General features: G+C 39.6%; 1 protein-coding gene across 1 annotated transcript in view; it reads right to left on the bottom strand.

The window, feature by feature from the left end:
* Window positions 1-12,322, bottom strand: part of vipr1b (vasoactive intestinal peptide receptor 1b) — a 49,103-nt gene extending 36,781 nt beyond the window's left edge. The window contains exons 1-3 of the mRNA XM_058376805.1: window positions 12,043-12,322; window positions 2,014-2,104; window positions 402-515 (exon numbers count right to left, since the gene is read on the bottom strand). Of these exons, the coding sequence (XP_058232788.1) occupies window positions 402-515; window positions 2,014-2,104; window positions 12,043-12,099 (262 nt within the window). The 5' untranslated portion in view covers window positions 12,100-12,322. The remainder of the gene's footprint in view (window positions 1-401; window positions 516-2,013; window positions 2,105-12,042) is intronic.
* Window positions 12,323-13,923: the final 1,601 nt, after the last annotated feature.

The raw sequence follows: 13,923 nt of genomic DNA, 5'->3' as shown, positions 1-13,923 counted from the left end.
CCATTTTCCCCCAAAACACTATTACAGTAAACAGCTTGAGGTTTGAGGTATAAAAACATTGCAACAGCTAATAGCTAACAGAAACAATTCGAATTGAAATCCCCACATCCCATTAGAGAGATTTCTCACCATGCCATTTCTGCCAGCAGCCATTAGAGCTCAGACGACAAAACAGCCTCTTCAGATGTTTGTTATATAATGAACCACGTTCGCTGCGTGGAATCTTAAGCTGGATTTAGAAAAAACACATTCCTGCGAGTCTTAACTTTCTCTGAGACGCATCTCTGTCACCTGAAAGGACTTCTCTAAAACCCTGTACAACAAACTGTTCGTGTTTGCATTTTATTTTGAAGTCTACGCCAATGATATTCAGTTCCTCGCGATATCCTTTTGTGCCTCACCTCCACTGTGGTGCTCGCTGAAGTGCCTGAAGTAATTTGGACATGGAATTACCACCAGCTCTCCGACTCTGGCTGACGGCCAGCAGGCGATGATGTCCCACATTCCTTTGCAGCCTGGCAACAGAAGGAGGATTTACCACTCGATTACGGTGCATCTTAATGTCCCAAATGTGCATGTAACTGCTATTTAGCCATCATAACGCACACAATGAGGTTACACACAAACTTATTTACTCATACAAGGCATAACTGATCAAAGATATTGATATTGTCTTCAGATACATATCGGTTAAAAACATGTTCCCAGACAGCAGATATCATTAACATTTTGTTTTGGTAAAAAAAAAAAAAAGGATTTTGTTGATACATGCTATTCCAAGGCCCCTTCGGTGGTCTGGGATCTAAATATGACTTCACAAACCCTGTACATCTGGAATCACCCTAAATCATACAGAACACTGGGCAAATACACTGATCAGGCATAACATTATGACTAGTGACAGGTGATGTGAACAACGCTGATGATCTCCTCATCATGGCACCTGTTAGTGGGTGGGATATATTAGGAACATTTTGTCCTCAAAGTTGATGTGTTAGAAGCAGGAAAAATGGACAAGCGTAAGGACTTGAGTGAGTTTGATGAAGGGCCAAATTGTGATGGCTAGACGACTGGATCAGAGCATCTCCAAAGCTGCAGCTCCTGTGGAGGTGTTCCCGGTCTGCAGTGGTCAGTATCTATCAAAAGTGGTCCAAGGAAGGAACAGTGGTGAACCGGCGACAGGGTCATGGGCGGCCAGGGCTCATTGACGACGTGGGGACCGAAGGCTGGCCCGCGTGATCCGATCCAACAGGCGAGCTACTGTTGCTGAAGAAGTTAATGCTGGTTTTGATAGAAAGGTGTCAGAACACACAGTGCATGATGGGTCAGGGCTGGACCAACACAACATTATGCAGGCGGTCATGATGTTATGCCTGGTCGGTGTATATTATTATGGTATTTTCCCTGCAACTTTCACCACCAGCTTGTGTGCTTCATATGGTTGATTAATATTTTTAGATATACTCTATTTGTATTGATATGGTGATATTATATTGATATGATATTGATATGGTGTTTCCTATCAGTGCCCAGAATACATTCACTCGGAAGTGTGCTTTTTTGCGGTAAGGTATATTCTTTTGTGATTAATTCTGTGAATCTCAAGGCTATTTGTAACAGAACTGAAATATACAGTTATCCGTTCAATCCACTCAGTGAGATGAGCATGGACTTTGAGTCCCCCTACTCCTGTTGTTATCCTCCTACAATGCGAACATGACTTTCACTTCAGAGAAATGGATTTCACACTAGATTGTCATTGCAAGGAATGAGTCACAGGAGGACAAATAATTTCAGAGCTCAAAGAAACTTCTAGATAACCACTGGTATGAACTTTCAGAAGCCCTTGAAGCAGGCTTTGTGGAGGCTGGTGCAGGGGGGGGGGGGAAAGCAAGCTTTTCATCCATCGACTGGCACTGCATCAGAGGCTTGAAAGGAAAAAAGCCCACAGACTATTACAATGAAAAACATAAAGCCATCGAGTAGGATGACCTTCAGTTTTGTAAACTTTACCTGATGTTATATTCCCAGCAGTTCTGTTTTCACATCGCTCCCTCTCCAACTCAATTTCGTTGACCACGTCACACATCTGGACTGCGCCGCTCTGTGGTAGAGACAACAGGAGAAATTAGGCTGCGACATTCTGATGATGATGGAAAACACCTTCAAGTTTAATCTGTAGAAGCTTCATACGGTGCAGTAAAATGCAGTTGTTCCCAGGTTAGAAAGACGACACGATCAGATAATATGCATAGAAATTGAACAAAACCATAAGGGTGATATTTATACAGTGCACTCTAATATACAGTTTTCTTCACCACCCACTTCATCTTCATCTCTCTTCCCTCAGTCATTTAAAGTTCTCTCTCTTTTAAGTTTTTACAAACGGTAATGTAAAATCAGCACACCTCTATGATTTTATTTTATTATACACAGTTCACTCTTCCCATAAAACAAAAAAAAAACAGCATGAGTGAAGAAATGCAGCAAGATAATATAATGCTGTAAACGTGTGAAGCCCAGTGGAAGGAATGATCAGTGATGACAAATGCATAGTGACAGTCACTGGCCCAAAGACTGAATGTCAAAGAGGATGAGAAAGACCAAGGAAAAAAAACAAGTCATGAATGTCATTGAAGACGATGTGTTTATAAGAGAGAGATAAAGAGAGATAATTCACTGGGGAGAGAGAGAGAGAGAGAGAGAGAGAGAGAGAGGCTACCAAAGGCCGACAGACAAACCATTGCTCATGCGACATCACAGGACAGCTAAAAATGCTTGGAGGAAACACTAACTGCATTCTGCAGAATACATGAGCTCACAAGCTCCTAAGAATCGTTAGCATCTCTCAGATCTACAGCCCATACTGAGAGCAGGGAAAAAATATACACCAGGCATAGCACTTCTTCAGCAATTTGATTAACAGTAGCTTGTCTGTTAGATCGGATCACACGGTCCAGCCTTTGCTCCCCACGTACATCAATGAGCCTCGCCAATCAATGGCCCTGTCGCTGGTTCACCACTGTTCCTTCCTTGGACCACTTTTGATAGATACTGACCACTGCACCCCACAAGAGCTGCAGTTTTGGAGATGCTCTGATCCAGTCGTCTAGCCATCACAATTTGGCCCTCAAACTCAAAAATGCAAACTCAAGCTCAAATCCTTACACTTGTCCATTTTTCCTGCTTCTAACACATCAACTTTGAGGACAAAATGTTGACATTCTGCCAAATATATCCCACCCACTAACAGGTGCCATGATGAGGAGATCATCAGTGTTATTCACTTCACCTCTCACCATTCATAATGTTATGGCTGATCGGTGTATTTCTGGTTCATGGTCCCGGTCAGTTACGGGGCTGGAAAAGTGTGTGCACTGTGAACGAAAACATTATTCTGAAGCTCTCTTCGGCCTTGCTTTTCATCAAGTTACGCTGCAGAAGAAATACACAAATGCTGTAGGATGACTCAGTGCACTGGACGCTGCTTTTCTGTCTCCACACACACACATTCACACACAGAGCATTTTTTTCTTTTCGTTCTTGCTGTTTCTTTGCCATAGAGCCTTGCATTTACAGGCTCATCGCTCACCAGGGCACTTAATATTCTGCGGTCAGAAGAATCAGACGCCATCATTCATTCTGCAGCTCGATTCTCTGAGGAATGGCCTGCAGTCATGAAGGCACTAATTAATTATCGCACAAGACGACTCGTAAACACTGTTTCTACATGGAACACTTTAGCCCTGCAAATTAAGCACTGAGTCATTTTTATAAATGGATAAATGTATGTAAAAAGAATGACTCAGGATGTCATTCAGAACACGGTCCATTTACTATGAGCACTTAACATTAATGGAACATTGTTTACTTACTTACCTAACCGAGACCATCAAATCTCATCTCAAAGTCATCGAAAGCACAAATCCATGTCTACAATCGGCACTGAGACAGTCTCTAATGCCTCTCATGATTTATCAGGATTTAAGTGAGCATTACCTACAGGCTCCAGAATTATTGGCACCTTTTATAAATATAGGTAAAAAGGTTATGCACAGATTTAAAAGTTGGACTATTGAAAATACATGAATCTGCATTAAAATAAACCGAATCCAAATTAATTATCCAAATGAATCACACTTAATTTGTTCATTAAGTGTGAACAAATACAAGGCTCATTTTCATCAACGATGGCCGTACTCCCTCAGAAAAAAAGGCACGTCTTGCATCCAACATCGAAATAGTTCCAAAACTTTTTTGTTTGTTTGATGTTTGTCAACTTATATCTGAGATCTATGTTCATCTTATCCCACTTCCATAACCCCTTTTTTCCCTATATCTATTTTTGTAGAATATCTTTTAAACACAATATCCTTAAAATCTGAACAAATACTGTGAAAAAACAAAACAACACAGAATCAAAATATCTTATGGGACAAGCGTGCTTCAAAAATAGCACTGCAACACAATGTTAAAGTAGCAATACTCAATATCTGAGCTGTCAGACTTTGACAATGTGCAATATCATTTTATAATTTTATATTTTATAATTTTTTATATTTTATAATTTTATATAATCTTTTAATATTTGTATTGCTATTAGTTTATTACTATTTGTATTGTGCAATATTTTTTATTTATTTATTTTCTTTTTTTGTTGTTGTTGTTGTTGTTGTGACAATTGAATTTCCCCACTGTGCGATCACACTGTTTTTTCCAAAGAAAAGTTGGCAGAATATTTATATTACGAATTGCCTGTAAATATATTAAAATTGCACGCAGTGTTTACTGAAAGCTGCGAGAACGCACCCGTCGCTCAAGACCTGCACTCGCGAATGCAAACGAGAGTGATAAGCCCCGATGAAGCTGACGTTCCTGAAGCAAAGATCAGTCCAAGCCAATTAGAGTGTGTGTGCTGGTGGAGGAAGAGAGAGAGGGGAGGAGGAGGAGGAGGAGGAGTGAGAAACGCTGTCTCTGTCCACTGTGTTATCTTTGAGGCTTCATTTAACTGCTGTAGAGATACTCGCCTCGTTTGGCTCTGGCAGTTTGACAGACTTGAGGGAGAATGTGTGTGTGGTGTGTGTGTGTGTGTGTGTGTGTGTGTGTGCCTACAAGAATCATGAAGTCCTGGAAGTCACTGAGAAGCCTCCGGTGCTTTCTTTTTTTTAATCACACAGTTATTTGACCGTAGGGAAGAACATATGTCATCCAGATGTCATAGTGCAGTACATATCCAACTGCACAAAATGCAAAAGCTGGTCATGGCATTAGGCATGTAGTATGCTTTAATCAGATGTTTAGAAAATCAGACAGGTTCGATCTCTTGCTTCAAAAAGGGTCTTTACACGCTACTCAGTTTTGTAACAAATTCTAATTCCAAGACTACATGAAATGAGAAATTAGGCTTTTATAGGATGTAAGCCCATGTATAGGATGGTTCTGTAACATAGATGATCACTGATGTACACCATGTGACTGTTTCACTGCCCTTCACGATAATGCCCCTACAGAAAAATGTCAACAGACTCAGTGAAGAGGGGTTGTAATGTAAATCAAGTGCGAGAGAGAGAGAGATGTTAACACTGAACTGTGTAACAGGAAGTTACGAAAGGTCACCTTGACGCAAACTATATTTTAAACAACAGTTCTGGGATTGCTTTATTGAAACGACTCACAATCAACCAAAAAGGAACCCGTAGGAAGGCGTTATCCACCTTCCTGCACACAAGCACACATAGTTAGTGTCGCTCTAACTGTCAGGTGAAAAGGCAGTGGCATCCATCCAACCTCCAACCTAGACAGCACATCCCAGATTATATTTAACAGCTGAGGTCATATATATTTTGCCAAGTTGAGTTAAATGTCCATCCCAAACCATGACTCCTCTGTCCTCTTACTCTATTAAATACATTGATTTTCTGTTTTATTATAGTTTCTGGAACTGGGAACGTTATGCAGAGGCATGTTATATCTGTAGGCCAGTGAAAGTGATCCAGAAATGTAGAACATAAAGAGGTTTACGGTAAGTGTCCAGCTCAACAGTGCAGTTTAATTGAAGACAAAAATGACTCACAATAATAACCTACTTCGCGATTGAAATTAATAAGCTAATTCCCAGAGCAGGAATATCTTGCATCAGATATTAAAGTCAGGCGTGTTTTTGTGATGAGGAAGGTTTTCACATGGGTGCAGCATCACAATTAATAGTGTGTGAGTAATCATTACAGGGAATAGCAACACTTCAGTGTTTTATTTGGGATGAAGCTGCTGAGGTAAGCAGAATTTTCAGGCAGCTCACTCTACAGATATAAAGCATAGAGGTGCTGTCAACGTTTGTGTAACGTTCCTGATATGGAGAAGAAGAAGAAAAGAAAAAAAACATTATCTTTTACAGTCATTACAAACACTAGCCTGTCAACTAATTTCTGATATAATAGTGGTTCATTTAAGAAGTAAGAATAAATGCTCGGGAATGTTACTAAAATGGCTGCCGAGTGGACAGACTTAACCAAAACAACTTCTCAGGAAAGACAGATTCATGATTCTGTACATAGAATTTTTAAGAAATGATGAAACTTGCAGTCGTGTAAAAATACTTCTTTTATTTTTTTCCTTGCAGTATAATACTGCTGAAACTGCTCTACAGACTGTGTGGAATGATTGGCAAATGGTTGGATAATGAGGAGTCTTGTGGGGATGAATGAACACAGCTGGCCTTTGAACACAGACATGTGAATCTCTTGGGATAAGCAGGTTAATTATGGAAATTGTGGGCTTCTGTGTTGGCTTCAGCTGTGTCGATTACCGTGACCCGTCATGGGTCTAGATTGTCTGGTCATACGCTAGCATGCAGAGAAGAAAATGAGCTATAGTCTTCAGAACGTGTCTAAAATTGCCAGTGAGTATACACGAGAGCTTACTTCCCAGGTAGTTACACACGATCAGCATGGAAATCTGTACTATATTGCCCAAACGTTTTGGGACACCCCTCCAAATCATTCAGTTCAGGTGTTGTTTTTCAGCGGTTTGGACTTGGCCCCTTAGTTCCCGTGAAAGGAACTCTTAATGCTTCAGCTTCATACCAAGACATTTTGGACAATTTCATGCTCCCAACTTTGTGGGAACAGTTTGGGGATGACCCCTTCCTGTTCCAACATGACTGCTGAGACATGATGAGTGAGTTTGGTGTGGAGGAACTTGACTGAGTCCTGACCTCAACCTGAGAGAACACCTTTGGGATGAATTAGAGTGGAGACTGCGAGCCAGACCAAAACACTGGACATCTGCCTTTACATGCACATGAATGTAATATGGAGTTATCCCACCCTTTGCAGCTATAACAGCTTCAACTCTTCTGGGAAGGCTTTCCACAAGGTTTAGGATTGTGTTTATGGGAATTTTTGACCATTCCACAGGACATTACAGTATTTTACACTTTTCAAGCACGCTTAAGACAAGACAATCAATAACTTTCTATTTTACACTGTCAGTCAAACGTTTCCAAGTTTATTGTCATTTGATAAAAGAAGAAAAGTATTCATTAAGCACTTGTTCATCATCCACTCACTCTGTGTTAATGATGTTTACTGTCAGCCTACAAGTTACCATAAGCCAAGATTTGATTTAATGCTTAGTGTTTTTATCAGCTGTAGCAAAAATATATGTCGTATTCTACCAAAGTCTTATTAGAGTGACCGAATTTGATCGAGGTTAGGGATTTAAGTTTGACCAAAATGTTTCGGAAAGCAGTCTGGTGATACACACATCGCGCCTCGTTGCTCCCGGTCATTACCATGTTTCCACAATTAGAAATCACTTTAAGTGATCAGGGATCACACATTAACTCGGAAACAAGCCAGGCTCAAGGTCACACGGTCATTCCCACATTTAAAATGTACCTCAGCTCCTCATATACCTACATCTGGAAAATCAAGGGCTGTAGGAAGATAATGATCTGCATCGAGAGCTGCTCTGAGAGGCAGCAGGTTATACTTCTAAAAGCTAGAATATTATAATTCTGATGTTATATAACTGCTTTCTCCCCTCACTATCCTCCCAATAATGGTCCAGTAGTGTAACACTGAGGGGAGGAGGAATCCGGAGGATGAAAAAATAAAGTATTTAGAGTATGTTATGGCATGATTTTCGATACACAGTACAATTATTGTGGTTCATATGATAGATAGATAGATAGATAGATAGATAGATAGATAGATAGATAGATAGATAGATAGATAGATAGATAGATAGATAGATAGATAGATAGATACTTTATTCATCCCAATGGGAAACTTACAATCATCTTTAAACCATCACCTGCCCTATTCTGCCTTTGGGGCTTATTATATTTCAGGATTGCAGAAATCCTTGGACACTATTTGTGTTTCAGTAACAATTTATACAGCAATCATACAGCCCACATATTTCCTAGGGTTTATTATTTTGAAGAAAAATCCACAATAAGACAGGAATATCACCCAATAAGCAGGAAAGAAATTCTGTTTACGACACCAGAGTGAAGTAAATATATTCTTATATGATTATATGATGGTTGTGATAAAGCTTTGGGGATATTCCTGTGGTAATAAAAGTTAATATCGTAACATACCTAGAAGAGACTGGGCAGATAATAATAAAGCAGAGAAGAGAAGGACCCTGAGTGAGACGCATTGAGAAATGTAGTTGATTTTCCGTTTGTATTCATTTATTAGTCTTAACTGATGCAGACATGCAAATATTTACCATATTTATTATAAACTGGAAAAAAATACCGAACACAAAGCCAACACGCTTCTTTTTATGAGCTTCATAATGAATTCCTGAGAGCCACATCTTTATTTCTGAACCTCATTTTCTCTGCGCAGAGCAAGAGATCTCCACCAGACGGTTTTTTTTTTTATTACGCCCGAGTGTGTGACTGAATTCCCAATGCAATTCCCCCTTGTGGAAAAAAATAAATAGTATTTATGTTTCCTTACTCTGCAATTTCAAGGACCTGAAGAACACCACCACTGTTTTATGAAGTGGAACGACAAGCACATGCTTCGTTTAACGCATGAGGAACTGCCACACACTAACAAGTTCGAAGCACGAGGCAAAAATCTAAATCCTGCCTAGATGAAGGTTTAGAGTTTTAGTCGAAGGCCCAGCAGTGGCTTTCAGGCAGTCCGGGGACACAAAGTGACACAACAACCCTGAGTGAACAGAAAGTTTCACTCGTACTGACACCTTATTTATCTAATTGTCCAAAACTATTTAATAACTTTAACATGTTCAGCACTCTCTCTCTCCCACGTTAATCATGTAATTGCGAATGCTTGGGCATCTACGAATGTTAAAAATATAAGACATTTCTTCTGCTACCGATCGAACTGAACTGCTACGAGCATATTTAATTCATGAATATTTTATAACGTGTTTAATTTAGTGTCCAAGCACTCGCCAGAACATTTGTAAACATTCATTTGTAAAATAAACTGCTGGTCATTATTGTCCATTACGTGTTATGAAGGCCTGGTGCTACAATCCTGAACATTTTATATCACCCAGTTCTGTCTCACAGCAGCTTACCCCCTCATCTACCAGCCCTAAAGCATGATGTATCGTACATGCGTTCAGTGTAGAAACATGTATTAGGGAGTAATACACCCAAATATCTTTCATTCAGAGTGTAATAGCATGGTGCTGACCTATGACATTTCTTTTTTTTTTCTTATGTAATACCATTCAGATTTCTGAAAAATACATCAGTAGCGGTAGTGACTTTGTTATTTCCAATATTCCTTCAGATATTGTGTAGAGAAGTATGTGTGAGGTCTTATAAACACACACAACAGTATTTGAAGCCTGTTCTCGAAGTGGCGCACGCCAGAGGATGGGATGCACTCAGAGCAGGAGGCCAATACATCTGCACAATCTCTCACATCTACAGGCAATATAAAGAAACTCATCCTCTCTACACAGAAACTCAGAGAAACCAGAGCTCACACACACACAATTATACTACTGTAATCCATCCATCCATTTATTATACCCACTTTATTCCTAATTAGTGTCTGCTGGAGTCTATCCCAGCACACATTGGGCAAAAGGCTGGGGTACACCCTGGACAGGTCGCCAGTCCATCACAAGGCCACACATATAGACAGACAACCACACACACTCACGGGCAATTTAGAATTACCAAACAACCTAATATACATGTTTTGGGGCTGTGGGAGGAAACCAGAGTAAACCCACACAAGCACAGGGAGAACATGCAAACTCCACACAGAAAGGCCCCTGCCTGTTCAAGCACAGGATTCAAACCCAGGACCTTCTTGCTGTGAGGCAACAGTGCTAACCACTAAGCCACCTTACTGCCCTACTACTGAAATATTTTATTTAAAAGCTGAATAAACAAAACGTTACGTCCGTCTAAGGGCTTCGGTTAATTGTCTTAATCAGCTGCTCTTTTATTTTCAAACAACATGCAACACTGAAAAATCACAATACGAGGACCATTATCTTTTTAAACTTTTAAAGTGGATGACATTAAGTGTCGTATAGGGAAAATTAAAGTATTAAATTATTTAGTTAGTTTAGTTATTTAGTCAGATCCCTTAAAGGAATAAAGGCATCATTACAAATGCACCTAACCTTATTGTGGTTGTGAGATTTGTTCTTGCACATTTGTTTTCATTTCATAATTATTATTATTATTATGAACATAAAAATTGGTGCAGTAAAGAAGTAGTCATGTAGGCTTATCCTTAATAATAACATACATGTCCTCGGGGTTGGCTTTGGTGTCTGTGAACATTTTACTAGGTCACTACACTACTGGTCAATAGATTTTGCCTTCGTTGTCAATAATTACATTAAAAGGCCAGTTCGGCCCGGATGAGCGCCTCTTCAGACACACGTCACACAACACAGCAGACAGATGCCCTGATATTGATTTGGTGTAAAAATGTTGTGTGGTAGTGTACTATGGGCAGATTCCTGTTTGAATGGACAGTGAAACAGGTGGGCCATGTTTCAATAAGAAAATTTAGCATTCTGTAGCTGTTACAGTAGATAATTAAGAGTCAGTGTGTCTATCTGCAACCAGCATATTTATCCACTACATCTGTGCACTGTAGGGAAAATATCCCAAAATAAAATGGCTGAGGTTTTAGTAAGGAAACTAACCTTGTAGCGTTTAAGACACGATGCCAGTTTAGACGTTCTCCAAATAAATAAGAAACGGCTTCATTTCAAAACCAGCGTGCTTGTTTTGAAACAATCAGAATTCACAGCGTTCTCTGAGCTGATATGCAAATCAATCTCTGGTAGGACATGTTCATGGGTTTCAAAGCAAAAACCTGTCAAGATGAGCTAACCTTAGGAGACAAGGTTCTGTCCAAGATTACAACCAACTTCTGGGAAAATAATTGCAGCCCTCTGGGATTTTGAAATATCAGTCAATCAATCAATCAATCAATCAATCAATCAATCAATCAATCAAACCTTAACTCCACCTATCAGTGTGATTCAAACAGTTTTAGACTACAGAATCACTGTTCAGTTTACTTGGATTCGGAGCTGCTCTGAATACTTAAAGGCATTCGGATTAAAACAAAAGGAAAAACCTCTACAATGCTACCACAACGATTTCAATTAATAATTCATCTACACAACTCAGATATGTGACTTTGAGTCAGTGTAAGGCTGGTAAATAGGGTGGAAAGATTTATTTCAAGCTGCGCAAACAACTATATTCTATAAGAACAAGAACTAAACACAAATGACAAACTTGTGAAATGCTTAAATATTATTTAAAATAATTTTTTTTATGATTATTAGCAAAGGTTATTCATACACAATTAATTTCCCAGCTATACAAGCTGACTCATAAATAGGCTGCAACTGGACTTTTTAAATGCATATCATTAAATATAGAAATATGAATTATATATACACTAGTATTTATTCATCTAGTATTTGATAATAATAATAAATGTAATAAACTGTTAAAGATGTTATTACAAGCAAAAGAATCTGAATATCAGAAGAACTTACTGTAGACAGAAAGAAGCTCAGACTTGAAACAAACATCACAAATCTTACAGCATCCATGTCCGGTGAGGAGGGTTGTTGTTGTTGTTGTTGTTTTGTGTGTGTTAATTGTTTATTAATGTCCAGAAAATAACAAACCTTAAAAAAAAGATAAAAGTTTCCGCTTCCAAAAGCGGTCAGTTATTCTCCTCGCGCACGTACAGCGAGCAAGGGGATTTGAGCGCGTGAGCGCAGCATCTTCCCACGGAGCCGTTTCAACTCTGCCTCTGCTCACACTTTCTGCGACATTTTCATAGGCTGGACAGAGCGCGAGCCTGACATCTCAGCGACCAATCAGAGGACGGCAGAAGGGGTGTCGCGTGCGTTCGAACGCGAGCGCTTAAATCGCGGCTCGAGCTCGCGTCACTCGGATTTAGCTTTGGCTGCGTTGTGTGTCCGCCGCCATGTTGATGTTACTGATATATATATATATATATATATATATATATATATATATATATGCCTCAATGTTGTTCTTTTTCTCACCCTTTCTCACTCCACAACTACAAGGTGAAATAGTGAAGGAGAAAAAGGTGTCCAAGTTTTGCTTGGTTTTACTGAGATAATAAGGGAACACAGCACCAGGGGTCTCCACAGCGAATCATCTCTCTCCACCTATCCCTATCTTCTGCATCCTCAACATTTGCACCCACTAGCTTCATATCCTCATTTATTCCATCCATATACCTCCTCTTTGGCCTTCCTCTTTGCCTCCTGCCTGGCAGCTCCATGTCCAACATTCTCCTACCAATATACTCACTCTCCCTCCTCTGAACATGTCCAAACCATCTTAATCTGGCCTCCCTAACTTTGTCCCCCGAAACGTCCAACATGAGCTGTCCCTCTGATGTACTTGTTCCTAATCCTGTCCAACCGTCTCACTCCCAAAGAGAACCTCAACATCTTCAGCTTTGCTACCTCCAGCTCTGACTCCTGTCTCTTCCTCAGTGACACTGTCTCTAGACAATACAGCATGGCCGGTCTCACCGCTGTCTTGTACATCTGGCTGAAGATTTATATTTTCAAGCATCCCTGTTGAGTTCATTAGAGTACAGTGACAAAGAAAAACTCCCTCAGACAACAAGAAGAAACTAGCAGAATGGCTTGGAATTACTTACTGGATTAAAACCCACACACACACACACACACACACTAGTGTCTAATTTGTGTAGCAAGTTTAAATATTATTAAACAATATAAACGACTGAAAGCTCGTTCAAAAGGTCAGTGACTTGATTTTTATGAATATTGTATTAGATTTTATTATATTATTACATTTCCATGAAATTAAAGTACTGAATCTAATTTTTTGCCATAAGCCCATTGTGTTGGAGCTCTGTAAGTGTGTATGTAAGTGGCATACTCAAAAATCTCCAGATTGACAAGTGACACAAATTCTCATGCATAAGGTTCTATGAAAAGTTTAAGGGTATAAATGGTGGTTTTTCTTAGCTTTTCATTATATATAATCTCGCAAGCTATAAATGACCAATACATTACCACATATCCCCAAGCTTTAATCATGATCTTCATCATTTTGAACAGTTATTCATGCATTTCTTGCCAGGCATGTCCATCACCCATGATGTTTTTCACTTCATGAGATTTTCATGTGCTCTTGCACAATACCACTTCTCTTGGATGCACCTCGGAGTTCTTGATTCTATATCGGTGAGTATGAGTTCCCTCCCTGTCCATATAGATCCAGCTTCAATGGGTGCACTGACCTTTATAGAGTGGTTCTGTAATACTCAACTACTGCACACAGCTGTCCTTGAAATTCACTTGGACTTAGTGTCTTTTCAAAACAAATCTTCTCTGTTCAGAAGGGCGAGCATTTCTCTT

This window comes from Hemibagrus wyckioides, linkage group LG23 (assembly GCF_019097595.1).
Source record: "Hemibagrus wyckioides isolate EC202008001 linkage group LG23, SWU_Hwy_1.0, whole genome shotgun sequence".
Lineage (NCBI taxonomy): Eukaryota > Metazoa > Chordata > Actinopteri > Siluriformes > Bagridae > Hemibagrus > Hemibagrus wyckioides.
The sequence above is the reverse complement of the archived record's forward strand: the minus strand, read 5'-3'. Positions and strand labels throughout refer to the sequence as shown.